Consider the following 27894-nt stretch of genomic DNA (forward strand, 5'->3'; position numbering starts at 1 on the left):
ATTTTATATATTTTTATACTGTTTTGTTTTATTTTGTAAGCCGCCCCGAGTAGACATGGTCTAGAGGGGCGGGGTAAAAAATCAAATAAATAAATAAATAAATAAATTATTAAATGTTGGTGCATCCAACTCCTCCTACTGTTCAAAGGTAGCTCCATTCATGCATTATGTCCCAGGCTTTTAAAATCAAAATGATTTTCAGAATCCCATGAATCTTTGTAATTGGAGACATTATGAAATCTTCCCCTGCAAGTAATATCACCAGGCAGCTATTTCCACCAATTAAAGACTTCCTTCTTCTGTTCCAAGTCTTTCATGTGAAAGGAATTACACAGAAGTCTGAAAAGCCACAGGACAGAAGTTTTAAATTACTGAATATCACTTCTGCCAGTGATGCTATTGCCCTTCCTCAGGTGTGATGCAATAGGATTTCAGCCTTTGACTTTTTTCCTGCTGAATCTTTTCTTGTGTTTTGTTCCCGTCCAGGCTTAAAGGATCCACAACTGCAAGGTGACTACAAAAATACATGATGATTGTAGTGACTGGAGTAATGTCAGCACCTGACTTGGGCTTTCCTGACAGCACCCGTGCTGCAGCCCCCAATTTATCCTGGATGCCCGAGGATGGCAGACCCACTGCTGTGGAGCAACCAGTATTCCTAATGACTACAGCTGCCCAGGCCATCTCAGGTTTCTTTGTGTGGACAGCTTTGCTCATCACCTGCCATCAGGTAAACAAAAACACTTTAAGGATTTTTAATGCTATCTAGAAGACAGGGAAAGCAACCTGGTGCCCTCTAAATGTTTGGCTCAGCAGATAGCATCAATATGAGCCAGCTTAGCTAATGGACAGAGATAATGGAGTTGTAATCAAAAATACCTGCAAGGCCCAGTATTTTGCCAGTGTCAAAGGCATATCCTTTGTTTCTGATGACATCAAAGTCATATTTCCTGAGATGTGGCGGTAAAAGAAGCAAATACTCATGTGCTGAAATAGTGCTCTGCAGTAGCCACATTATTTAATATTATGGCTCATAACATATATGTTATAGCAACCCATTCTGCTTTTATATTGGACACACAAGTAACTCTCATTTGTATTGGACACACAAGTAACTCATTTGAACCAAGCCATGAAATGATAACACTGAAGAAGAGAATGGGGCTTTACATTTTTTAAAAAAAAAAATGTAATAAAGAGTTTTATTGGGTGAGAGATGTGTGGGGCAGCTGTTTGCAACAGTAAAGTAGTTCTGTTTCCACAGAATATTGAGAGTAGAAATTATGTGTTTAAAAAGGGTTAGACTCTTTTTAGTCACATGATTTCTACTCTCAGTACTCTGTGGAATTTGGCTGTTCTGATCATTTGTGTATGAGAAAAACAATCTCCAGAGCAAATTGTGCCAGTGTGTCCCAAAGACAACAACTGCCGGGAAATTGTCCAGAAATTAGTTTTCTCACTTAACATGAAACTTACAGTGTCTATGAGCTTAGGCAGTAATTTGTAGAGAAAAGCAGGGCAGTATCAAAGTTATGGAAGATCAAGATTCTGTTCTGACCCTTACAAAACTATGAGCTAGATTACTGTGACAGGCTGAGGAGGGCTCTCCCCTCAAATCCTATGTAGTCATAGGTTTTTTTTTATCTTCACTGACATGTAGGCAAGGCACTGCCCACCTAGTAATGTAGTTGGAAAGCATTTTAAATCTTTGCATTTAATTAAGGGGAGAGTGAGAAGGAGTGACATGTAGATGATGATAAGATGTAATTCATATGATTTAATAGCCCCTGGGCTCTATCTTCCTCTTCTCTCTTTCTGTCCATTCTTCATATATGGAATAAATAGCCATTGATCATTTAAAATCTCTGCCCATGGTGAACTCTCTATGACGACTTCCACCAACCTACCTGCACTCTGATGAGAAGAAAATATTTTTCTTCTTCTTCCATCTTCCTTGCTATAAGGACTGATCACTATATTTCATCAGGGGCTAGTTGCCAATAGGTACAAGCCAGATTTCACATCCTAATTTATCAGCTGGGGCTCAGCACTGTTTACATTAACAAATAGTTATGTGACTGTCACTTGAAGAACTACATAGCAGGCTGTTGAAGCAACTGGCTGAGTGAGATTCACAAGTGGATTAGTTACTTCTGAATCAGAATAGCATTTTACCTGGCATATATTCAAGCAACAGTGATGAATCTTCAGAATATTAGTTGATCATTTGCTACACATTTAGTTGTAGTTAAGGATGGGATTGTTATTTTTTTTTAACTGCAACACCAAGGAGTCTGCTAGAATTACCTCAAGAAAAATTCTGGGGGGTTAGCCCCCCCCAAGCCTTCTAGGTGTTTTATATAACTTACAGCGGGTGCTGTAAATGAGAAAAAAAACTCTACATTTCTGAGTTCAATGCAAAAATCTCATTCCTAGCTGAAGTTGCTATTGGTGCTTTATGAAGTGTACCTTTTTGTTATTGGAAAGCATGATGTAGGGATAGAGTGCCCTCATTTAGAAATGTTTCTGTATGTTACTGTAAATTAAAGATGTGTTTAGGCTTATTCAATCATTATAAGGATTATAACATCACAGGTTTTTTTTTATTATACAGTGCTAGGAATTTATATGCCATATGTAGTTCTGTGTGTACATGTGTGCATGTGCACGCACATATGCTTAATTTGGTTTTCCAGAACTAATGTGTTATAACAATGAAGTGCATACCTCTATACTGTGATTGAAAAAGGTGGTACAGAATAGCTGCACTATCATATTTGGCTGCAATCTGGGAAAGTTTATATCAAATAAAACCTCTTAGCGTTTAAGATGCTACAAGACTCTTTTCACTATTGTCGTAATTTAGCTAGTGATACAGTTTTTTGTGTGTCCTATATTCCAGCCTACTGTCATTATAAGTGGGTGGATATGACACACTTTAGAATTAAAGTGAATAAATTTCAGCTGAAAGGATGTCATTCAGAGCTTCTGTTCTGGTTTTATAACTTTGAAATGGCAATTGTTTTAACTTTTGAGAGGTCAGTGGAAGTTTATTAGAAGCAGAGATCTCTTTGTCACATGCAACTCTCAGCTGTGGGACAACAGTGGCTTCCCCTCCAATTTTAGAATAAATGTGTTGCAGGACATGAATTGATAATGCTTTAGAGCAATTTATATATTTATAAGCTAATTTACTTTTGAAATGTATTTTGCTCCTTAATCATTATCCCTCTTACAGGAGAAAGGGCAGATGAAAATAGAGTTTGGATTGTGAAACCACTAAGTTATAACCTCTGAGCATAAAGTCTTACGAGAGCCTGGAAATAAATATAATTGCTTAGTGTAGGGTGTGGCATTCCCGTTTTCTCATTCTCTTCTCTGATTCATTTTCCAGTGTGATTTGTTTCTGATCCCACCCTCTGTTTTCTTTCATCCAGATCTATATGCATCTGCGTTGCTACAGTTGCCCCAATGAGCAGCGCTATATTGTCCGGATTCTTTTCATTGTGCCCATTTATGCTGTTGATTCATGGCTCAGCCTCCTTTTCTTCACCAATGACCAGTACTATGTGTATTTTGGCACAGTGAGGGACTGCTATGAAGGTAGGTGCTTTTGGGGGCATGGAAACAGGGTAGCGGGAGGAGGTAGGTTGTATGTGAACCTGCTATTGTGGGAGAGAAGTATCTTTATACAGGTGCTATATTGGCCATGGTCTATATAAAGGTCAGTGCAGGTTCCTTTAGCAATGAACTTTTTAGTAATGATATTGTGAGAATAGGGGTGGGGAAATGCTAGGCTGCTGTCAGTAGTTTATGCTCACTACAACAGAAAAGAAATCTTGGTGTGAACTGTTACGTAGCAGTGCAACATGAAATGTTAAAAAAGTAATTCTTTACCTTGCCTATTGGTTAGTTGCTGTTGTAATTTGTAATAGTAACATATTACTTTTCTCCAAATTAAAAAAGAATTGTAGCTTTTTGGTTACTTAAAAAACAGTGTCTGACTGCTATAAGCTATGAGACTATAGCACATACTCCCAGCCAGCCCACTTCACTGTCACTTCAACACCCACAACAAAGCACAAGGCATCAGCTTTAAGTAGTACTGAGTGTAGGTCATGTGATATTTCTCCTCCAATGTTTTATGAGACTGTTCCCTGTAACTATAAATTAAAAGTTTCACCATAAAGGGAATGAAATTACAATTTGTTAAATTGCATTCCTTGGTTATTGGAATAAAGAGCTACATATAGATTCTTTATTTCAGTAACCAAGGAATGTAGATTAGCTATATGTAGCTGGTTATATTCAAGCTCTTGGTGGGAGTCAAACAACATTTTGTTAGAATCTGTAGATATTTCCATCCATAGTACTGAAAGATGAGGCATCAGCATAGAAAAAATGCAAAACACAAAGGCAAGGAATCAAGATGAGGCACAGAGAGTAAGCAAGTCTTCTTTGATTCTGGTGACTCACTCATGAGATTATACCAATAATTTTCCATCCGAGAATAATGTATGACTAAATTCTGTCAGTACACTGTTATCAATTCAGTAAGAACAAATGTGTATATGAACTTGGGATGACAGGTCAGATATTGGAGATTTTGCAGTCAAGGAATGAGGTCAGTTGGAAAGGAATTGTAGTTGAGCAGCAACTGGCAGTATGTCATCTGAGAAGCATGTGGGGAAAAATTATGCATTCCTCTGGTATCTGTAATTCATAAAGTTATTATAAAGTTGTATAACCATCAGATTATTATAACATTATTATTAAATATTCAGCTTCTCAGGCTACCTTGAATGCATATTGCTTCAATACATAAACATAAAATAAATATTAAAAGCTATGCTAATTTTGCTGTTTTCACATACAACTCCTAAAGTTGTTCAGGGAAACATATTTGAATTAAGCAAAATAAGCAAATTTCCAGGACTAGACATTAAAAATACTTTTTCTTTCTTATGCAGCAGTTTGGAACGTTTGCCTTTCTAGACGTTTTAGGCCACAACTCCCACAATGTCTTATCCCTGACCATACTACTGCAGATGGGACCTGCATGAGCAAATATTTGGAGGGCTAAAGTTTTTCCACCCTTGCCTTAACCATTGTTGTTTGAGACATAGAGAACTTAACTCGTTCATATGCATTTTTTGCAGAACTAATTTATCTGCAGCTACAAAAAGAAACGCAGCACATTATTCCTGTTTTAAAGCAGTGGAGAATATTGTCCTTCCTTCCTTCCTTCCTTCCTTCCTTCCTTCCTTCCTTCCTCTCCCTCTCCTTCTCCCTCCCTCAAACATATTGATTCAGATGAAGAAAAATTTACTACCCTGTTTCCCCTAAAATAAGACCTAACCTGAAAATAAGCCCTAGTATGATTTTTCAGGATGCTTGTAATATGAGCCTTACCTCAAAAATAAGCCCCATTTAAGTGAAACCCCACCCTCTGCCATTGTGCAGCAACCATAAGAAGATGACATGACTGTTTGAATAAATGTAGATTGTTGTACATGGAAAAAAATCCCCTGAAAATAAGCCCTAATGTGTTTCTTAGAGCAAAAATTAATATATGACCCTGTCCTATTTTCGGGGAAACAGGGTATACAGTATCTGCTGTCTTTTAAAACATATAGGTTTGGATGTCTTCTTTTTTTCTTGGAACAGACTCTACTAAGTGAGTCTCAACTTTCTGCTGATGTCCATTGCTGCATCTTGCACTAAGCCACATCTAGTATGATGATGGTGCAGTACTTGCTATTTAGAGTGACCTGGGGCACATTAGTAACTTAATCCGGTTCAGGGATCAGTGGAGCCCTTTGCGACTCTGACAGCTTACTGGGATATGATAACAGATGGCAGATATGGGCACACACAAGTCATAGGCCATCTTTGTTTGGCCTGGTTTTCCCATTCCTGTGCCTTCCTCTGTGTAAACAAAGGCGTAGCAGGAAGCTTGCTCTCTGTGAAACACATCTCTTAGCAACAACTATTGTCCTCTTGGCCTTTAGGGAGCTTGCAAACATCACAACATCTGCTTGGAGGCTCAGCCCACTGTTCTGAAGTTTGCTAGCTTCTCCAGCATGATGTGTGTGTGTACTGATCGATCTTGGGATTCCCCCTTATTCCCCTTATGTGTTCTCTGTACTCAAAACAGTTTCAAAACTGCCTGTAGGGAAAGAAAGAAGCAAGAGAGGGTGGGAATCTGACTTCATTTCAGTTGAGACTTTTCCCATGGGAAAGATATCCAGTAGCCTTAGATTTATTTTTGTATCAGTGGTGATGTGGCATATATCTGAAGTGGAATCTTTTGACAGCCTGGCACTAGAATTTCATTTATTTACTTTGAAGAATCACATTTAGTATTTTGAATGTCAGATGAAATGAGAAATGTTGGCGGTATTGTTGCCAGAGGTTTCAACAGAATCTTGCACACATTTTCTTGGAGATATATTCTGTGGCGTGTTAAATGGGACCTATTCCCACGTAAAAGTGCATACAATTATATTGAGAAGCATAAGCGAAGTTGGAAGGATCCCCTTAATTTCACAGAAATTAAGAAGGTTTCTGAATAGGCAGTTCCTGCTGTAATTAAGCTTTCCTGTATCAAAAGCAGTAGGCAAGAAGTCTTCTGAAGAGCATTGTACTTTATTGTTTTCTCTTCCAAAAGAACACTTATCTGCTGGGCACCTGAAATTTCTAGGCTGGACAAAGGCTTTCTCACTATAAACATGTATTAATAGGCATAAGGAATTTTATGATAAGAGCTACAGAGAAGAAGCTACATCACTGCTAGTTGTGAATTAGTATTTCTTGGAAGCTTTATCAGACTAAAGTACTGTAGTGCAGCACTGAATATAGTTTAAGAGCATCTGTGTTTTTGGAAGATTATGCTTTGTTTTTTTTTAAACTTAAAAAATATTTATTAGGGTTAAGGTTCATATTCCAACTTAATTCTAAGGTGATAGCCGGTGTGATTCTCCCCCATTCTATTTTGTCCTTTCAGCAAGCATATACAGTAAAATAGGCTACATTTAAATTTGTCAGTTGACCCAAGGTTATCTAGTGATCTCCATGGCTAAGCAGGGATTTGAATTGAGTCTATCCAGTCCTAGTTTGGCATTCTGGTCACTGCATCTTACGGGTTTTCATTTTACAACCTAGGTATGGCATGATAGGCTGGCCAAAAAATTTTTTCGACACCTTAGGCAACAGTAAGTTTGACACTAGTTGCAACATTCTGACCCATGGAGGCACTGTCCTTTCCACAGATTTTCACACTAGCTTAGTCACATATTCCTCAGGCTGTACAAGCACCATTCAGGCACCTGTTTATAGTAATTTTTGCACTGGTGCCACAGAAGTTCAGTTAAGAGACTCGGCACCAGCACACAAACAAAACTTCCACCTCTTTTTAAAAATGTGATTTTAGGGACTACAACCCACTGGCTTGTAGTAGAAAATGTGTATTTGTCATTTTGCTGGCCAAGTTTATCAGTACAGTGGCTGTTCAGGTTTTAAAGAAGAGGCACTTAAAGTGAATAGAGCATGCTTGAGGAAGTGGTGCAGTTGACTTCTTAATGACACTTCCCTAATTTCTATACCATCAATGTCCCAGAATGACACTAGGGAGCACTGTGTGATTCTAGAAACAGCATTTAAAATGCATTGAAAAAGAAATTAGAACAAGTTATGCTTTCCTATGACCACAGAATATTTACTGAATAATTACATGAAACACTTTTGCTTGTTAGGCTCCAGAAGCAGATTTGAGAATGTACTTTGTGAATTCTGAGCTTGATATTAGACATCTTTTGCTTAATACTTAACTTCCAGCTGAAGTAGAAGTCAGAAAGAATATGTTCTGTATAGATATGGGAGCTTCGTATTTGTATCCTGGGGGATATGAATACAAAATGTGCCACCAATGGCAGCAGTTGGTCAAGATGGTCTACAAGATACTCTCTATTGCTCAATATCATTCACAAATTCCATTGCCTTCCCCCAGAACCAGCCTGGTCTACTCACCGGGCTTCACATGGCACATGCAGCTGTTGTCAGCAACATCATGCCAATCGTGGAAGTAGCCAGGATGGCGCTTCTTCGCCTCCCTTCATTGTTGAACACTCTGGTGAGGAGGTGGGATGATGATGGCTGTGCATGCCACATGAAGCCTGGTGAGTGGACCATCTGGTTCTGGGGGGAGCACCAAAGGGCCCGGCCACCTGTGGTGGTGCTATTCATATTTGTCTCCCCCGGGAGATTTATTTAAACATTCCGTCTCTAATCCTGAACTTGACATAATATAGTGGTCACAGTCTAAAGAATCTGGCTTGTATGACCAAGGTAGCCTACCTGGAGTGACTATATGATGTACTTCTGTTTATTGTTAATAGCAGACACCCTATTATATTTTCTAACATTACTAAGTATAGATGGAAGGGCTTGTTTCTGTTCATTGGAAAAGGCTGTAAGTGCTTTTTGCTTCCATCTCCACTCCAATGCCTACTTTACTGTTTTGCCCTCTTACTGCTCAGACCAAGAGCATCAAGGACACAATTCTACCTTGTAAGTCATCTGCCATTATGCAGACGCTGTAGTTGCCAATAATTGTTTCATTGTGTCCTTGCACGACTCATCTGACTTCTAAATCAAGAGTAGGGAATCTGTGGCCCACCAGATTTTATTGGAGTACAAATGCCATAATTCCTCTCTGTTGGCTAGATTGGCTGTGGCTGATGGGAACTGGGAATCCAACAGTATCTTGGGAGTCATGCATTGTTAATCCCTGCTCAAAATTAATTAAAATGTTTTGAGATATTTCAAGGATGTCCCCCAATTAGTAAGCAAATAGGTTTGAAAAGTGAAATAGTGTTCATGCAAAATTATAGGTAGCAGGCATCATTTTAGAAAAAGAATCCTTCATCTGACACTGGATAGAAGGCTGCCTCTGAGGAGGTGACACATTTATATACCATCTGAAAATGAGAGTATATTTATTTTACAATAGCTATCTCATTCATGTGCATGAATTAAAATCATGTCATATGATTAATTAATCTTCTTTGACTGACAGCCATAGTAGGTACAGTGTGATAGATTTGCAGAATTGATAAGAGTTGGATATCTTTCCCCAATTTTGTAGTTCCCTGTCTAACTTTTATGTGTGTTTTAACAGTCAGCTTCCTTTCAGGTACTTCTCTTATATTGAGTGATTTTTGCTGATGTAATTGTTTTTGCAGCTTTTGTCATCTACAACTTTCTTAGCCTTTGTTATGAGTACCTCGGAGGGGAGAGCTCTATCATGTCTGAGATCAGAGGGAAGCCTATTGAGTAAGTATTTTCTGTTTCTCTGAATACATATATATCTTCTTTTTCCTCTTGGTGGAAGGGAGTAGTGAGGAACAGACATATATCCCAAAACTTGTTCTACCTCTGCCATCGCAAACAGTCTGAGACAGCTTGGTCCTAAGCTTGAACAAGACTCCTTTACCTAGTTCATTGGCTCCCAGACTGGGGAGTGGATGCCCCCTAAAGGTATGTGAAGAAATTCCAAGGGGTGATACTTTGAGATTTTCATAATGAGCAAATGTTTTATCAGGCTCAGCAATTCTTTCATTCTCAATGTTCATACCAGAAAATTAGTTTTTTAAAAATTCAGATGCTTATGTCTTATTTAAATTACAAATTCATTTCTCTTACAAGGAGGTTAGACAGTGGGAAAGTAGAGTTGGGGAAAATGTGAGGATTTCTTAAAAATAAAAATGACCTATGATGCTAAACATTTGGGAACCACTGCCCCAAATTACTGATAGCTATAGCAAATTGATAGAAGCCATTTGGTCACATAATGAATGAACTTCCAAGCGTTTAGTTCTTCTCTCTAGTACTTCCTTTTAGGCACTATATCTATAGTGTTATAGTCTTCTCCTGCCCTTAGTTTTAAGGCATTTTTGCCCTCATTTCAAATAAAGCACCAGTGGTCTTAATATATATACCATATTTTTCCATGTATAAGACACTACTTTTTCCTAAAATCATTACACAAAAAATTGAGGGGCGTCTTATACACAGAAGTAAGCTGAGGAGAGAACAAAACTGCCCATACTTTGCCTCTCTAAACAGGCTTCCTTCAATCACGAGGCTTAGCTTCCTACAGTCAGGAGACTTAGCTTCCTCCAATCATGAGCCTTATGGAACTGATGTCAGCTGATGCTGAACAAACCAATTAGAATACACTTAGTTGGAGGTGGAGCCTGTATGGTCAGATTCAACAGGGACTCGTAATGTCCGAGTGTTCACAGCCCAGAGGCTGAATACTCAAAGCTAAGTTTTCTTAATTTTGGGTTAGAAAAGTGTGTGTGTGGAGTCTTATAAACAGTGGTGTCTTTTAAATGAAATAATATGGAGTGTGTGTGTCTATGGTCTTCATATATACATATATATATGAATTATATTGATTATGCAGTGGTGCCTCGCAAGACGAATGTAATTCGTTCTGCGAGAAGCACTGTCTTGCAAAAAAATCGTCTTGCAAAAAGCGGTTTCCCATAGGAATGCATTGCAATGAAATTTTTTTGTCTTGCAAGGCATGGGTCTCGGGGGGAAAAAACATCTTGCGAAGCACAGCCATAGAAGAAGCCGTCTTGCGAGGCACCATAGCGATCACAAAAAACAAATGTCTTGCGGGTTTTTCGTCCCGCGAGGCATTTGTCTTGCAAGGCACCACTGTAATATAATTTATATATTATATAACACGGAATCTATAATATAATTTTGAAATGAGTCCAAATTTTATTATTTTCTGTTTACTTGCACTTTAGATGGATAACTTTACTGTTTTTAACAGTTAAAAAGGATATTACTGTCCTGCTCTGAAAGATTACTCCTTTCTATTTTTTCTTTTATATAATAATATACATATTATAACTGTCAACATAGGAAACAATTAAACAGCTGCCTGATATTGCAGACATTTGAACGCTGCCATTTGAAACATGAGTGTAATATCAGGTTCTGAAGATTTGGTGATCAGATATCCTGCTATGTCGTTCTTAGGTCCAGCTGTATATATGGAACATGTTGCCTGTGGGGAAAGACATACTCCATTGGATTTCTTAGATTCTGCAAGCAGGTATGGTTTGACAGAACTTGTTTGGAAATTTAGATGCTGTCCTAGTGCCGTTTTTCCTCATGGGGTGGAAGGAAGTAGGATGTATTGAGACTTTTAAAAAGTGTGCTGTAGAATGAAAGTGCATGTGTGAGTGTTGATTAATGCAAATGTCTATTTCCAGGAGAAAAATATTTCTTCATCCTATTCTGATATTTCACCTGGAAATCTCAAGATTCACAGAAGCATATAGCTGACAAAGATTCGTCTTGAGCCTAATAGTTTTGCCACAGTTTTGAAATTGAGAAATTAGAGAAGAGGACACCAGGATCTAGTTACACGTAACTGTGTAGCCTTGAGGAATTGAGGTGTGACTTATAAAACACAAAGCTATAAATGGAAATCTCACTTGGTCTTCTTACATAATTGGCCACTCCACTATTCATCTGAGGCTTTATTTTGTAATACAAGAAAAAGCTGCTATTTCACTTCGCAGAGGTATATAGTGAGAATTGAGGAACCACAAGAGGATTAGAACCCAAAAGTCTTACATAAATGATCATAAATAAAGCTTCAGTATTTTGAATGTTATTGATTGTGCCATAGTATAACTGGAGATGTAGAAAGGATTTAGGGTACGTTCCCATACAGTAACACTTCTCATGAAATATTGCCTCATTTACCTTGGTTACTTTGAAGTGCATCAGTCTATTTCCATGATTTGTCTTGGCTTCTCTTTTATTTCTATTTGTTGTGATTAGAAGTCTCCCTTTAAACAGTATTAGCTATGTAGTGAAAAAAGAAGGTACTGTATAAAGCTCTGATCACGTTGAAAAAGAGACAAGTCCAGAAGGAAGAATGGAAAATGGTCTCAAGGAGAGAAATAGATTTTATAACAAGTCTAGAATGTCTAATTCCAGGAAAAACCTGGAAGCAATATTTTATTTCCTTGTATGTGAGTTAACAGTTGACTCAACAGTCCACTTGATCTGATCACCATTATGCTTATATTGTGCTCCTCCTTTTAAATGCTGCACTTTGAACATTTTACTGAAACTTTTTATCATCCTGCCTTACAGCCATTAGCACATGATGATCATGTGTTGATTCCCCCATTATTCCATTTTTAAAAAACTGTTTTTGACTGTTTGCACACAAAGACTTTATTGTAGATCACATAAGTAGCATAATGTCACTTAGGTGCCTTGTCAAGATTAAATTTCTGTGCAAATATTTATAAACTTTAGTAAAAGGTTTGTTGATAATCGAGATGGTGAATGAAAGCTGATGTGCAATTGTATTGCTGCAACACAAATGAAAACGTACAGACAGGAACTAGTGGAAAGGAGCAGTTGAACATATTTATACATAGTGAACCAATTAGAAAAGGTAGTGACTGTTCCTTTCAATTCAAGGTGACTGTGACAAAAGAGGTTATGTGGCCCTAAGTTCAACTGTGGCTTAAGGATGAGGCAATGTTATGAGACGTAATGGTTGGAAAGTGTGGGTGTGGGTGAGGTTGTGACACAACTGGGTTATTTTTAATATGTGGTGTGAGGCAATGAGTTCTTTTAAAAACACATTTAGATAAAGACGTGCACATTTCTGACTCAGTTCTTTAGATTGGATGTTTTGTACCTCATGATGGTCATTAGTTGTAACTCCTGATATATGATTAAATGTCTTGTGTTCATCATATGGGACCTTGAGTATAAGATTTGCAGAGGAAGTAAGTAGGCATAAGCCACAAATCTACACTAAGAGAATCTCTTCCATTTTAATTGTAGTGAATAAATGCTTTGGCTAGTTCTGGATAAATGGGTGGGAAGAAGAGAACATTGTACTTGGTGAAACTTAATTCTGGTTCAGCATTCCGTTCACACAGTTGACTGCAGAACATGCGTGCAACTACAGTATACCCTTGGTATTGTGTTCAGTATCAACTTCTATACAAACTGTAGCTTCCACAAATTTATCTAATCCCCTAATTAATGTTGGAACCTGTTTCTTCATTCTGTGACAGTGAATTCCACAGTCTAACCATGTCCTGTGTGGAAAAAGTACTTCCTTTAGCCTCCTTCTTGAAATCATCATCATCTTAGAACTGCAGAGCTGGAAATGGCGGTGTTACAGTTATATAAAACAGTTATTTCAAGAAATGTAACATCGTATATGTTATCTGTTTCCTTCCTTGTCAGGGGACCGTGATACTACCTAGAAAATTGGGACCTGGATGAGCTGCATGCACCAAAATACATTTATTTCATTTTATTATTTATATTTATTTACTTATTATTTATATTATTTCTTCCAAAGACAAACCTAGGTGAAAAGCAATTAATTCTTGCAGGGATACTTCAAGGCTCTGTTTTGAATTTGTAGTTTGTTTTTAAAAACCTGATAACTTCCACTCTTTGAAATTCCCCCTTTTGCTCAGAAATAAACTCAGATCCTGACTTTCATTACTCTGACCATTAAGTAGACATCTTCCCTGATTTCTGAAAATGTCCTATGTAGAATAGGGTTATTCTGCTTTTCATGGCGCAAATGAGCCAAAAAGTGGGATATGAGAATCTGAAGAGAGTCATCTCTATTAGACTTCTTTATATCTATACTTTTGTAGATCTCTGCCTAAGACAATGTAACTGTCTTTTAACTCTTCTTGTATGCTTTAACACACTTAATTTTTCTTGTATATAACACTTTCTCCACAAGGAAGTGTCTAAAAATAAATGTTTGTGGGATTGAACTGCTCGAAAATGATTGAACAATCCCCAGAATGAAGAAGAGGAAGCTCAGAAGCAGAGCTTAACCATTAGCTTGACCTTTTCCTGTTCACGACATGGCAATGACTCACTGACTAGTTTGTGCTGGGATTCTTAATCTCCTTGAAATCTCATGATCACCTTCCAAGCGCATCTTGTCACAAGCAATCTTTTCCTTTCCTTTGCCTTTCTCTTTCATATGACAGTAAAGACAGCTTCTGCTGTGAGTGTGCAAAGGAGAAGTTCCATGCTGAAATTCCAGAGGGTTTTTTTGCAGTTTAACCCTTTGGTTTCACCCATTTGGAGGTGTTGTCTAGTCCATAGTCTATCTAAGAAAGCAAATGAATCTTAGCTGACATTTTGTTTCCTGAGAGGGAAGTCCAGACTTAAAATTGTAAAAAGATCTAACAGTTGATTCATCCCTCTCCCCTGTTTAAGAACAGGATCATATATCAAAAATATTTCTTAGTCCTCTCAGGCCACTATTCTTGTTTCCTGAAATCTGTCCTTTTAAGTTGGCAAAAACTGCTTTTCTTTCATATGTTTTATCTTTCATATTAGTTTTATGATCCTACTTATAGGCTTTCCATAGGCCATTAGTTTGCCATTATATACAAAGAGTACTGTATAGGATCAAGTATCGACCTAGTCCTGTATATATATTCAAACAGTTCAATCCCACAAACATTTATTTTTAGACACTTCCTTGTGAAGAAAGTGTTAAAATATACAGCCCCAGATAGAACCTCCAGAATGTCTCATTTTAAAACAATACAGCACAACATGACATCCTTTCATTCTGGATTGAGAAAACAAGTTATAGTTAATAGGAATTCAAAAGGCATGTAGTTGTTGAACTGGACATCTGTGAGGCAACATACAGCTAGCTGACGTGATGAAGTACATCATCTTTGGAGATAGAAACACCTGCTTTTCCTAGCAGAGTAGACAGAAAAGTGTGATGCTTAAGTGTGTGTAGTTTACTGTAGCCATTTTTAATTTAAGGCAAGCTAATTTGCAAGGGGGGATTTGGTTTAAAGTAAATTATCTTACTTAAGATGGTTGCTTCTTCTTTCTGAGCAAAATTAGCAGAACGTTTCTTTATATTGAACAGTGAAAGGAGAGAATCCCTTGCCAGGGACACATATTCACTGTGAGCAACAAGTAAAATAAAACAGAAAAAGGGGAGGGGAGGGGAAAAAAAGAAACCCAGGAAAAAGCAAAATAAAGAACACTCTAAATTGAGAGAGGCTAATGAACAGTTATTGTAGGAAGGATAACTCATAAAAACTTTACATTGTCTTGCCAAACATTAGCCCAGTGCATTTGACAATGAGTAGAGCAGGCATGTCATGTTATGTAAGAATGTCACATCCTCTTTCTTTCTTGTGAATAAAAAATATTACAATAGTCTGTGTATCCCCTGATGATTAATGAATTGTGTACACAGATACTAATATTAGACAACTGTGTCTGTGAAGCATGACGAATATTTATGTGCGTGTACATGTAACCTTGGCTGCAGACTCTATATTGTGGAAAACTGATGTATTCGTTCTGTCAAGAACTCTTTAAACTGGAAGCACACATACTTTGTCAACAGTATACAACCTTTAAAGAACTGTGTCATTCTTTCTTGCCTCTCCAGAGTTTCACAATAGAATATTATGTTAAGTACCAAATAAGAGCTGGCACTTATGGAGCCATTTATTCACCAATAGAGAAAAGATGGTGTTTAAACTGTACTTTAAAAGCAACTAATTACATAATGAACCAGGAGTTAATGTGCATGAACATAAATACTTATTATAGTTCCATATCTTTTATGCTGAAGGTGTTCTTTAAGGTAGACATTCATGACTGATTAATCAAAGCTTAAATATATGTGGTCATTTCTTCTTTTCCCATGTTCATTTGGTCTGCCTTTCTCTTATTCCTGTCTTTCAGGCCACTCTGCAGTTTTGTGTGGTTAAGCCCCTCATGGCAATTATTACAGTTATCCTTCAAGCATTTGGCAAGTACCAGGATGGGGACTTTGAGTAAGTAATTTAATAAATAATTTGGTGAAGTGATTCTACTTGAAGAAAGGGGTCTTTTGAAAAACAACACCACCACACTATTTATTAAACTGGGGAGGCTCAGCTTGTCTAAGAAGTGGGAGAATGAAATAAGGTAATAAACTACAGGAAGGTGCAGTAGAATGGATAATGTTAGTGTTGGTGCCTGAAGATTAAGGTCTAAGAACGTCTGAACAAAGTTCATGAGGCAACTTTAAGCAAGTTGCTGTTGACTGAACTCCTCAGAACAAATTATTGATATACCACTAAGTTATTTGTAGCCACTGGAATTGTTCTAATATAACATGGACATATTGAGTCCTGCAGATCTGGTACAAACATGCACAGATTTTCCATGTAGGTATCTTATTTCAGATGAGGATAGGCCCTTAATACTGAAAATGTACCTATTTTACTTTAGGAATAGGAATAGGCATCCTTCAGTCTCAAGAGACTATGGTATCGTGCTTTGCATGAAGGACTTAGAACAGCATCTAATGTGGCTGAGAAGGCCAATTCGAGAGTGACAATCCCTTCCACACTGAGGACAAATACAATCTGTACCCCGTCTAGCTCCCTGATTTTGCTGCTTTCGTGACTGCCTCTTTGGCATGTTGTAAGAATGGCTGATGGTCAGATTCTAAAGGATCTCCTGTATGGAGAATTAGTGCAGGGACATCGCCCCAGAGGGAGACCACAGCTGCGATACAAGGATATCTGTAAGCGGGATCTGAAGGCCTTGGAAATGGATCTCAACAGATGGGAAACCCTGACATCTGAGCGTTCAGCCTGGAGGCAGGTGGTGCATCACTGCCTCTCCCAATTTGAAGAGACCCTACTTACTTTATTGTTGATCTTACCACTTTGGTCATTCAATGACCAACTATTACAATTAAAACAAAAATGCAAATAGAAATAGGTACACCTGTGGAGTGTTAGCTTAGCAACATTATTCTAACAAATTTAAAAGTACAAATACAAATATATTCACAAAATATTGGATTTAAAACAAAGTACAAACAAATTATAATGCACATATAGTTAAAAAATTAAGTAATTTCAGTTAACCATATGGGTCTTTACATAATTTTTCTTCAACTCTTGGGCAGCTTCTGTAAATCTTGCTACTCTGTTACTGTTTTGTTAACTCAGACAACAGATAGCTAACTTTATTTTGATCTCTTTTATCTGGTATATCCTGTAGCAAATTAGATATAAACTTTGTTCTATATTCAGAATATAAAGAGCAATGCAGTAAGTAATGTTGTATGTCCTCTACTACCTGAGCTACACATATACTGTACAAAAATACTGCAACATTTGGTTATAGCCTGGGTGACAGCACAGTTTGAAATCTTAGTGTCAAACATGCTGTCCTATTGGAAATTGCAATTGATATCAGTTTTAGGGAATTGAGAGGAATGAGATACCTGGCTCATCACTTAGGTCAGTGGTTCCCAAACTTGGGTAATCTAGGTGTTCTTGGACTGCAATTCCCAGAAGCCTTCACCACCAGCTATGCTGGCCAGGGTTTCTGGGAAATGCAGTCCAAAAACACCTGGGTTATCTAAGGTGCGGAACCACTGCTGGTGGAGTGAGATGCCCATGTTAGTTGGCAGACCAATAGGGTAGTAAAATGCCCCCCACTCCAGATAGCATTGCTACTCAAAAAGAACTGGCACACAGTGTTCCAGACTCCCTCTCCCTGACCTAGGCATTTGGGCTTCTCTGGCTCTGCATAGAGTAGCACCAGCTCTATATTGACACAAAGGATAATTAATTTTATTTATACGATCAACAGATTAGATGTGAATAACAGAACAACTGCATAAGAATAAACAGAATCAATACAACTATAATATACATCATGGGCGGCAAACTCTTAGGGAAACAAATTCCATAAATAATTGTTAGGAGCATAACCCTACTACCCCCAATTCATACATATTCATATATGCATACATACATGTATATATCTAGAGGATTAAGGCACCATATCTCATCTGCAGACTAGTGCTGCTGCAAAGGGTGAGTGGGGGCGGCAACTAGCAGAGGCAGTGGTAGTGCTTTTCCTTCTCCTTTAGGTAGTGGGAGAGCTTGAGCTGCAATAATATATCATCTATTTATATCTTGACATTAGAGTATTGTTCAGTGATGAAGTAGGCAGGAATGTTTGATGAGGGAGAGGTCTTTCCAATGCTGTCTGAGAAATGAGGCACCATATATATCTAAGAATCTGAGCATTCATGTTTTCTTTCCTTGCAGTGTCACGAGTGGGTATCTCTATGTGACAATCATTTACAATATATCTGTCAGTTTGGCTCTTTATGCCCTCTTCCTGTTCTACTTTGCTACACGTGAACTGCTCAGTCCCTACAGTCCAGTCCTGAAATTCTTCATGGTCAAGTCTGTCATTTTCCTGTCCTTCTGGCAAGGTGAGGCATCAGCACACATACTTGGAATCCACAAGTAGATAAAACTAGGAAGGCCTGTTAGACTGTTAAAATCTGATGAAGCTTGTCACATAGCCATGCAGACATTTATCTTCTTGGTTTCTTAACTCCTTTCCCAGGCTAAAGCTCATCTTCTTGCTTTGTTTCTTTTTCTTACTTTCTTCAATATTTATGTTATAATACTCTTTATAATATGCTTTCTGTGCTCTAATAAAGAAATTCATTTGGTGAGATTTCAGTAACACTAATTGTTTCTTTTGATTAAGGTAACACATATTAAATCCTGTAACATTTGTAAAAGAATAGCAAACAAGCTTTGTTTTCTTCACAGTTTGTGCTATAAAGACATGAGGTTTTTTTTCACTTAGTTATGTGCAATCAAGTTGGAACCAACTTATAGTGACCTTAATAGGCCTTCCAAGGTAGATGAGATATTTAAGGAATGGTTTTACCAGTTCCATACCCCCTTTGAGTTTCCACGGCTGAGTGGGGATTTGAACCTGAGCCTCCTGGGTCTTAGTCTGTCACTCTCCCCAATGCACCATACTGGGTACCAGAGGTTTCTTTATGTACTCCATATGATTGCAGTTAGACTAGTGGCCAGTGAAGAATCAATCAGTGGTTAACCTAAATACCAATGACTGAAATCTTGCTGAATAACTTTCAGTGGCATATTACCCTCAAGGTATGAAATCTCTATAGACATTATAGATGTCTACAGAAGTGTCTTAACTTGAGGCAAATTATCTCCCATAATCACATCTTCTGGGTAGCAGCACAACAGAATTTCAGCCAGTGTCAAGCCGATTGCGAGCATATTTTTATTCTTCCACTCGTCTTCCTTTCCATTTTTGGTTCTTCTATTGATATTTCACTTTTTCCTTAATTCTGGCCAAGATATAGTGGAGGTTGTGAATGAAAATAACTTTTCCAAGCTCTATTAAAGAGAGTTCTGGGATTTCTGATTCAAAAGGGGAGTAGAGACCATTCAGAGCTATCCTTTTTTGAACATTTGTGAAAGAATAAGTGAAATAACTGATTTGGAAGAGAAAAGGACAGTCTAAAACCATATGTGGAAAGCAAAAATGCTTGGGCAGAAAATATTGGCATAATCACAGTTCTCATATGATGATGATGAAGAAGAAGATGATGATGATGATTGATTTTGATGGCTTGGCAAGGTTTATAAATTTTAATGGTGTAGACTTTGAGAGACAGGTTGATTGCAAACTTTAATGGAATTAAAGTATACCAATGTAGAATAAAATAGTGAAATATTAGTAAGAAAAACTTCAAAAATATGCAGGGGAAAGTTGAAAATGAAAACATTTTTTAAGATGGAAAATACTACCTTTTGAAAAGAAAAAAGCAATTAGTACTAAAAACTTACTGATACTGTGTTCCTGTTTTAGAGCAGACTCAATTAATGAAGAAAATAAAGGAATAAATGGAAGCTGCAGAATGCATTGGGGTCTCCTAATTTCTTAAAATATGATTTATTTCTAGGGATGCTATTAGCCATTCTGGAGAAGTGCGGTGCAATCCCTAAGATTGACTCAGCCAGTGTATCTGTAGGCGAGGGGACAGTGGCAGCTGGCTACCAGGATTTCATTATCTGTGTGGAAATGTTCTTCGCGTCCATTGCCCTACGTCATGCATTCACATACAAGGTCTATGCAGACAAGCGTCTAGATGCACAAGGTATGGAGCTAGTTCTGAGTTTGTGGTGAGAAGGAGGGGGCATTATGACAGATCTATTTACCGTATTCAGCATCTCAGCTCCCCATGTGGGCAGCCAAACACTGGCTTTCCTTCTTTCACACAAATTAGTGTCTGATCTGGTTTCCCTTTCCCCAGGATACAGCTTTACATGTTGGAGCTATTGTAGGTTTATGGCTCTCTTGGGAGTCACATCAGAGCATTCATTCAATGCTTATACATGGGTTATAGAGATGGCACAGGAGGTATAGAAGTCATCTCTCTGTTTTATGGTGGACCTGTGTAAAGGGGAATGGCTTTGGAGCAGAAGGCTTGGTGTTAGAAAAGTGCGTGAGAGTGTTCCTATGAAGCTGTTGAGGGCAAAGGAAGCCACATGCTCTTGTAAGAATATGCCTCTGGAGCAGTGCATTTAATAATAATGGGAGGACAGATGAGCATTTTTGCATTTCCTTTTCTTATTACAGTACTAAAAATTGGGGTGCAGGTCAATATCTTGATTATGGTGGTCAACATTCATGTGTGGGTTTTGTTGTTTTGTTCTCTAAAATCTTTTATTTAATGTGTAATTAATATACTAAACTTACTAGATAACTCAGCATTGCAATAATGTCCTGGTTGAGGGTCTGAGTGCTGTTTCCTGTATCTTCCTCTCTTATTTTTTCCTCCTCTCTCTTCTCTTCCTTGCTTTGGGCTCTGGTGTCTGGCGCAGCTGTTCCATCATATGGGCCATATGGTAGGTGCTATGCTCTCACTGCATTTGTTTCTCATGTTAAGGCAGAATTTTCTGCTATTACTCTTTCTGCCTCCTTGCATTATATGTTCTGTGCATGCATCATTATGTGTAACGTGTGTATAGCTCTTCTTCAGGGGAATCATGAATCCAATGTGTGAGGAGGACAGAGACATGGATACCCCCATCAGCGAGCTGTCGCGCTCTAACCCAGGGGCCATGCACCTCACCAGACTCCTACTGAGCCTAGCACTAGGTGCCTCATGCGGGACAATGAAGAAGGAGGGATAATGAAGAAGGAGGGGGCAACATATGCTATTCCTCTGAAAGTGGGAGCAAAATAGAAGCCTGTATTGTCCTGTCAACCTTGGGGATTGGAGGGTGCCCCTTAAGAAAGAGAGAAAAGTTGGGCTGTCCCTGGCACATGATAGATAGGAAGGCTGCCCTGCTGCCAAGGGAAGAAGAACAAGAGGAGGCTCTTAAGAAGAGAGGAGGCAAGTTACCAGACAGTTCCAGAGAATGGTGAGGAAGCTGAGAATAAGGAAAAAAAGTCCCTGGTGGCATTTACAAGGGAAAAAACCCTGGAGACAGAACCTGAAGTAGAGACAGAAGGTACCCTTGGAGAGCCTGGGGAGGGAGATCCAAAGGAAGGTGACGGGCAAGCTGCCTGGGAATATTGATCTGGGACCTAGTGGGCAGAATTCTCCCCAGAAGAAGAACCAGGACTGCCAGGGGAGTGGGACTACATTTACAAAGCAGATCCCTGGAAAGGGGTTCTGGTACAGCTGAGGGTACCAAAAGGGAACTGAGAAAAGTACAGAAATCCCAAGCTCCCCCACCACCCATCTTACAGAGGAGAGAATGAAAGGAGGGCAGAAGATGAGAGAGCTGACCTCCCCACATAGCCAACGCTGGCACAGAAGGAGACAGACCGAGCACCAATACCAGAAGTATTTGGGGAACCAAGACAGGTGCAGTTCATCAAAAGAAAGTTCTTCCCACACTTGCCCACATTGTAGGTGTACTGACCCTCATTGTTAGGGGTTGCCCAAACACAGGGGTAACCTGGGCCAGGGGTCTCACACCCTTCCTTGCTAAGGAGACCGGTCTCAAGAACTGAACTCCCTGGACAGACATCTTCCTTCTCATTGAGTGGAACTGGAGGGCAGTGCCAGGAACTAGGACTACAGAACAGAGACTTTGTACAAAACCAGTTGTTGTTAACCCTCTCCCAAGTTTATTAAACCCTGTTGGAGTATATGGGTCCCAGGATGGAGGAGGGATGCCCTACCAATCAAGCCAGAGCTGTCAGGGTTCACACAGTGGAAGAAATCATTGAGGTTTTAGCCTCTGTTTAGCAAAAGGTCAAGAGGAAGGGACTTGTCTCTTTGGCAGTGGAATTGCTTTGATGAAAACTTTTAAGAAACATTCAACTGCATATGGGGATATCCACTGTGTATACATACTGATTTTTTGCCTACTGCCTTCAATGAAAAATGTGTTGGATTTGAGGTGTCATGTGACTACTTCTTGTTTCTGTTGCAACCAATTAACATAGCCTTAGCCCTCTGGAGATTGTATTCACTGTGTTGGCTATGTTGTTGGCATACATGTGTGTTCCTTTTCTTCTTCTTTTCTCCCTTTTTTGTCCTTCTCGCAATGTTGTTCATTTTTCCAAAAGTAAAGCTCTGTGATTTCAAATATAAAGTATTAAAAAAGAAGCCAATCATTATGTTCCACTTCCCCTTTTCCCTATAGAGAATAACCACTTACACTTGGGTCTCAGGTTCCATCTTCACATCCTCTTGGTGCACACACTGAAAGTCCACTTTGGACACTTGTCCTTTTCTTTTCACCATCTTTCTCTCACCCCTGCCTTGGATGAAAGCCACTTCAGGTCATTTGGTACCAGATCTCTTTGCTCCTGAATTTATTGCCTCTCCATATAGTTAATACCAGTCTTTTCTGTAACATTTCCTAGGTCTTACAACCTAGTTGGTCATTTCCTCCCCATGCTGCCTCAGAAAGGTTGTGAGCATTTTCTATCCTGGTTTTTTTTTTCGGGGGGGGGGGCACTTTTCTGATCTCATGTAACCAGCTGTTTAATTGCCAGAGATGGTTCATGGTAAAGAGCTAGGCCATTGGTAACTTGCAGCTGTGAACAGAAACTACTGCAGGCAGGTTTTTGCCCAATTTTATGGGATGCCTGGGGAAAGAAGAAGATTCTGCCCTTGTTCATGCTTTATGTGCTTCCTTCCTTTATAGGCCGCTGTGCCCCCATGAAGAGCATCTCTAGCAGCCTTAAGGAGACCATGAATCCCAATGACATTGTACAAGATGCCATTCACAATTTCTCCCCAGCCTACCAACAGTATACTCAGCAGTCAACCTTAGAACATGGACCACCCTGGCGTAATGGAGGCCATATCATCTCACGATCCCATAGCAATTCTGGTGCTCGTGACAATGAGAAGACCCTGCTTCTGAGCTCAGATGATGAATTTTAAAGTAGTGATATCATACACCACAGCCTGGAACTTTCCCTTTATTTATTGAACCAGAAACACAGGTCATATTTCCTCTCCACTTTTAAAAAAATGGTGCTCAAGTCAGGAATGGGTACTTCCTGTTGCCGCCTATCAGCCTGGACTATTGTGGTTAATGCGGGTGGGGTGAACTCTCTTTTGCTAAAGGTTTAACAGCAGGATATGCTATTAAATAGGTAAGAGTAATAGAACACTAGATCTACTTGCACAGAATAGGGAAAAGATCAAAGATGAATGGAATATGCATATTTGATAGGCTTTCTGCCTTTTTTGAAAGAGGGAAGATGATGGTAGCAGGTAGCAGACAAGAAGCTCAGTGAATAGAGACTATCTCTACCCATTTGCTAAGTTGTCTAGAATATGACTGCCTGTAATCATCAGTAGCAAAAATATCTTTTCTCCATTGCACTACTAAGATGCATTTCCATTCACTTGTTTCTGAAAAGTTTTTTGAGATTTAGGTTGAATCCTATCCTCATCTATCATCTCGACATTAACTTTGACCAAGTTTTCAACCATAATCAGAAATCCTTTTGTTATAACCCGTAGTGTGGTAGTCACATGTGCAGTCTGCTAATTATGAGCATTATGTGCTTCATAGTAGTATACCAATATTCTGCTTTAGAATGGGGGCAGCACGTTTGAGAGAAAAGAAAGGAAACAACTTCTGGATTGAGACAGTGCACAGATGTGAAACTTATTTCTACTTGGTGAGGTTTTGGGTCAATGTTGTATTGGGTTACTTGCCCAACATTTCAAAGGAATATAAGGCACTTCTCCCCCATCCTCTGAAAAAAAAAAAGAAAGAAAAGAAAAGAATTGCATAATCGGTAGAAGAAGAGATAGCTCTCTTAGAAGCTAATGGACACACTCCAGTAATATTTCATGCAACAAACTGCCACATAAGGATGCACATTCCCAGCCCAGCTAGGTGGGTGGATAAAAATGCCTTCCCATCCCTTCACTTCATTATGGATGAGGACCACACTGGATGTTTTCCCTCTGTCCTACAGGCATGGTTTCTGTTCAGCTAACTCAATTCATATGTAAAGGTCTGCTTGAACCATGCACAGCTCCCCAGTACTGACTAAGTCATGTGTTCAAGCATTTATTTCTACAATTCTATAGTCATTAATTTTCATTCTTTTCCATTACCGTTTTGGGTGTTCTATAGACACTGTTAATATGACTTTACTTTGTTCCTCTTCTTGTACTTCCTTGTGTTTTAAATTCCAGCACACCATTTGCAGAGTACCAGTTCTTTTTGCTGATGTCAATAGTTTATCTTTGTTAATAGTTAATTTCAAGTGCCTGTGGGATAAGCTTTTGTCTGGGATGGTTAACAATCCACTTTCTTTTTCCCTTCTGGGTCTGTAAGTGTTTAACCAAGAGACGTAAACATATCTATATGATGTACTTCTATTATCTCGCTGTTACATTCTTTACTGCCCATCTGATTTTACAGAATTGAATATTGGTTTCCATTAAGCTATTAAGATTCACATGCCTCTTTACAGAACATTAGTATTTAAAAATGACAAGCTTCTTTCACAAGCTGAAAAGCCAGCCAGGCACTGGCTTCAGCAGACATTTTGGTGTGTTGATGATTCGAAGTTGGAAAGTACAATAGAATAAAATAAAGTATATTGGCACTTCTCTGCTGCTGTTGTAGTTAACTGTGCCTGTATTAGCACAGTCCACAAATAACGGGAATAACATTAGATCTCTGCCTTCCCTGACACCTCTCTCAATTCCTCATCCGCTGTTAGTAATGCTCATTCTGTTCTTAGCAGCTATATGTCTCTTTCCCATAGCTCTCTGTGTTTTTAACTCCTTTTGTAGAGAATTCAGAAAAGAGAATATCGGGGGTTTGACTTTTGTGTTCCTTTTCTCTGTGCCTTAATATTTTCACTCCCTTGCAAGTACTATATTGAGATCTTAAGTGCAGTAGCAGCAGCAGCCCTTTAGCCAAGTTCTGTTCGATTGGGCAAGAGTGTACTTGTGTGAGGTAGGCAGGTTTGCTGAGGCTTGTGGCTATTCTTCCTGGAGTGATTGTTGTTTGCTGCTGTAGTTCGCACTTCATTTATTCCAGAAGAAACTAAGTAGAGGGTAGAATGGTGGAGCACAACAGCGCCATTCATATCCCATGCTCAAAATAGCCAGAAAGGTTGACAGTGCAAGAGATGAAAGAAGTAGAAGAAAAGATTTAAAAGTGATTTGTTTCTGTAAATTAATTACGAACAAAAAGCCAAAAAGTCTCTCGCTTGCTTGCTCTCTCCTTATAGTTAAGCCTGTGCAGTATTGACTTGTGGATTGGCTTTTATAATCTTGCTGCTGCTTTGGAAAGAAAAGAAAAAAAAAACTCAGCAGACTATTACTATATATCTGGCATCTCAGGTCCTAACTCTATTTGATATTTCCAAGCAGAGTAGACCCATTGAGTAAGTATGACTTATGTGAATGTTGATGTACCATTTAGCAGTTGCTTTGATGGGTCTGCTTTAGTTGGGATTAGCAATTGGATTTAGACCCAATTGTTAATTTATAACAGACCAAGCTTTGATTTGTGCCTCTGCAGCTGAAGGATGATCCTAAGCTGTTCTGTCAGAAGTTCCCATATTTCCTTTTTAGCACTAAATACTGCCTTCTGTGAGCATCTCTTACAGAACTTTGCCAGATCAGCACAACTATATTTTCATAGTTGTGCCATCTTGGCACAGAACAACTGTAGGCTTTTGCCCCAGTTGTAGAGCTAAGGTCAGGTCTCCACTCTTTGGTGAGAGGATAGTTATTACTTTGTGCCAGGAGTTGGACTTTTTCATGTATTTGTGACATATAGGCTGAAATCCTGTTGTGTAACTTGGTGTCATTTAAGGCTGCTGGTGTCATCAGCTATGGCTGTTTTTCAGGAATTAAAATTTTAACCCCACATTCGAGAGTTCATCCTGGAGAGGCCTTTGGGGACTGTGGAATGGGGAGAGAGGGTCTTTAATATCTGAAAATCACTGCCAGTCATAAGATCCTCTCAAAAGTGGTACTTTTTGAACATTGAAGACTCCCTCCTCTGGTCCGACAGCACCCAAAGTCTTCCCTGGGGTGAAAGAGAACTTCAGATCCTGTAGACTGTTATGTGTCAAAATATTTTATTTCCTAAAAAACAGCTGTAGCTGATGACATCATTGGCCTCAGGTAGCACAAAGTTGCACAACAGGATTTCAGCAAGGTATAGATTGAAGAAACCATTAAAATGTATACAATATTTTTATTCCTTTTCACTTTAAATTTAGGAATATGAGAAAGATAGAATATTAGTATGTTCACTTGTATTTTTTTATGGGACTGTTTATCCACCTTTAGCTTCCATATTGTTCCCAGCTGTGTACCCGCTCACAACATGCACCATTACATTTTACTTGCGGTTGAAAATAAATCTTGTTGAAAGAAAATAACGGATATGGCTGAAGTCTATGCTGCTGATTTGGAGGTATTTCAGTGTTGGGTGGAGTTATATATTTTTGTTATTTTTAAAAAATATTGTGCATTGGAGCTGATTGCTCTTTAAGCTCTCTGTAAGTAGTGGGTCCAAGTAGATGTAACCCCCTCAAAGCAATAAAGCCATATCAAAACCCCTGAGATGGGGAAAATTCCCTTTTTTAAACTACAACATCCAGAAAATCCCAGTTATGTAGGCAAGGACATTCTGGGAGGTGGAGTTCAGAACTGTAACTTTTTCCATCTTTGGAAAATGGCAGTGTGAAAAAAATTTTGGTGGGGATGTTTGATGTCCCTCAAGGCAAGAAAGGGATAGGGCCAAAGAGCTTGACCCTCAATAGAGCAATGATCATGCATTCCAGTTAGGGCTTCTCAGTGGCTGATCATTTAATAGATGTGCATATACACTTGATCCCATTAGAAATCTCTTGACATTGCTCACTCCCTCAGATTTTCTTTTCTCCTTGTCCTTATTTTTACCATGTAACATACTCCCTAGAAATTTGTTTTTACTATTTTTCCATGTAGTTTAGATCTTTGTATATAAATGTCTGGGAAAAAATATACCCTGTATGATAAGAAAGAGTTACCTAGTTTTGTACCTATCCTGTAATAACTGATGTGAGCTTAGGGACAAGCTACTGTCTCTATTTTGGTCTCTGTGATACTGTACTGCTCTGCAGAAACAAGCAAATATGACAAATAAAAATATAGAGATAATATAGATTGTACTCAATATGTCTCTGGCTGTTGATTTGCCCATTCTTACCCCGTCCCCTTTCTTTCACATAGCTTTATGTTATCTGGAACTCTGCATTTTGAGGGGAGGGCAGGGGACACAGTGTATTTATTTATTTATTTATTTATTTATTTATTTATTTATTTATTTATTTATTTATTTATTTATTTATTTCTCTCTCTCTCTCTCTCTCTCTCTCTCTCTCTCTCTCTCTCTTATATGCCGCCCATCTAGACATTGTCTACTCTGGGCGACTCACAACAAGCAAAATATAAAACAATTT

General features: G+C 38.7%; 1 protein-coding gene across 7 annotated transcripts in view; it reads left to right on the forward strand.

The window, feature by feature from the left end:
* TMEM184B (transmembrane protein 184B) overlaps nt 1-27603 on the forward strand; it is a 44684-nt gene extending 17081 nt beyond the window's left edge. For 4 of the 7 annotated variants that reach the window (XM_073000105.2, XM_073000106.2, XM_020787629.3 and 1 more), the window contains 9 exons: nt 487-730; nt 3438-3603; nt 9243-9333; nt 11059-11134; nt 15823-15914; nt 18198-18367; nt 19892-20086; nt 20814-20837; nt 23100-27603. In XM_073000105.2, the coding sequence (XP_072856206.1) occupies nt 527-730; nt 3438-3603; nt 9243-9333; nt 11059-11134; nt 15823-15914; nt 18198-18367; nt 19892-20086; nt 20814-20837; nt 23100-23341 (1260 nt within the window). In that variant the 5' untranslated portion in view covers nt 487-526 and the 3' untranslated portion in view covers nt 23342-27603. Of the gene's footprint in view, nt 1-486; nt 731-3437; nt 3604-8008; nt 8178-9242; nt 9334-11058; nt 11135-15822; nt 15915-18197; nt 18368-19891; nt 20087-20813; nt 20838-23099 lie in introns of all 7 variants that reach the window. The other 3 variants (XM_078376162.1, XM_073000107.2, XM_073000109.2) reach the window with 3 other exon arrangements.
* Nucleotides 27604-27894: the final 291 nt, after the last annotated feature.

This window comes from Pogona vitticeps, chromosome 5, assembly GCF_051106095.1.
Source record: "Pogona vitticeps strain Pit_001003342236 chromosome 5, PviZW2.1, whole genome shotgun sequence".
Taxonomy (NCBI): domain Eukaryota; kingdom Metazoa; phylum Chordata; class Lepidosauria; order Squamata; family Agamidae; genus Pogona; species Pogona vitticeps.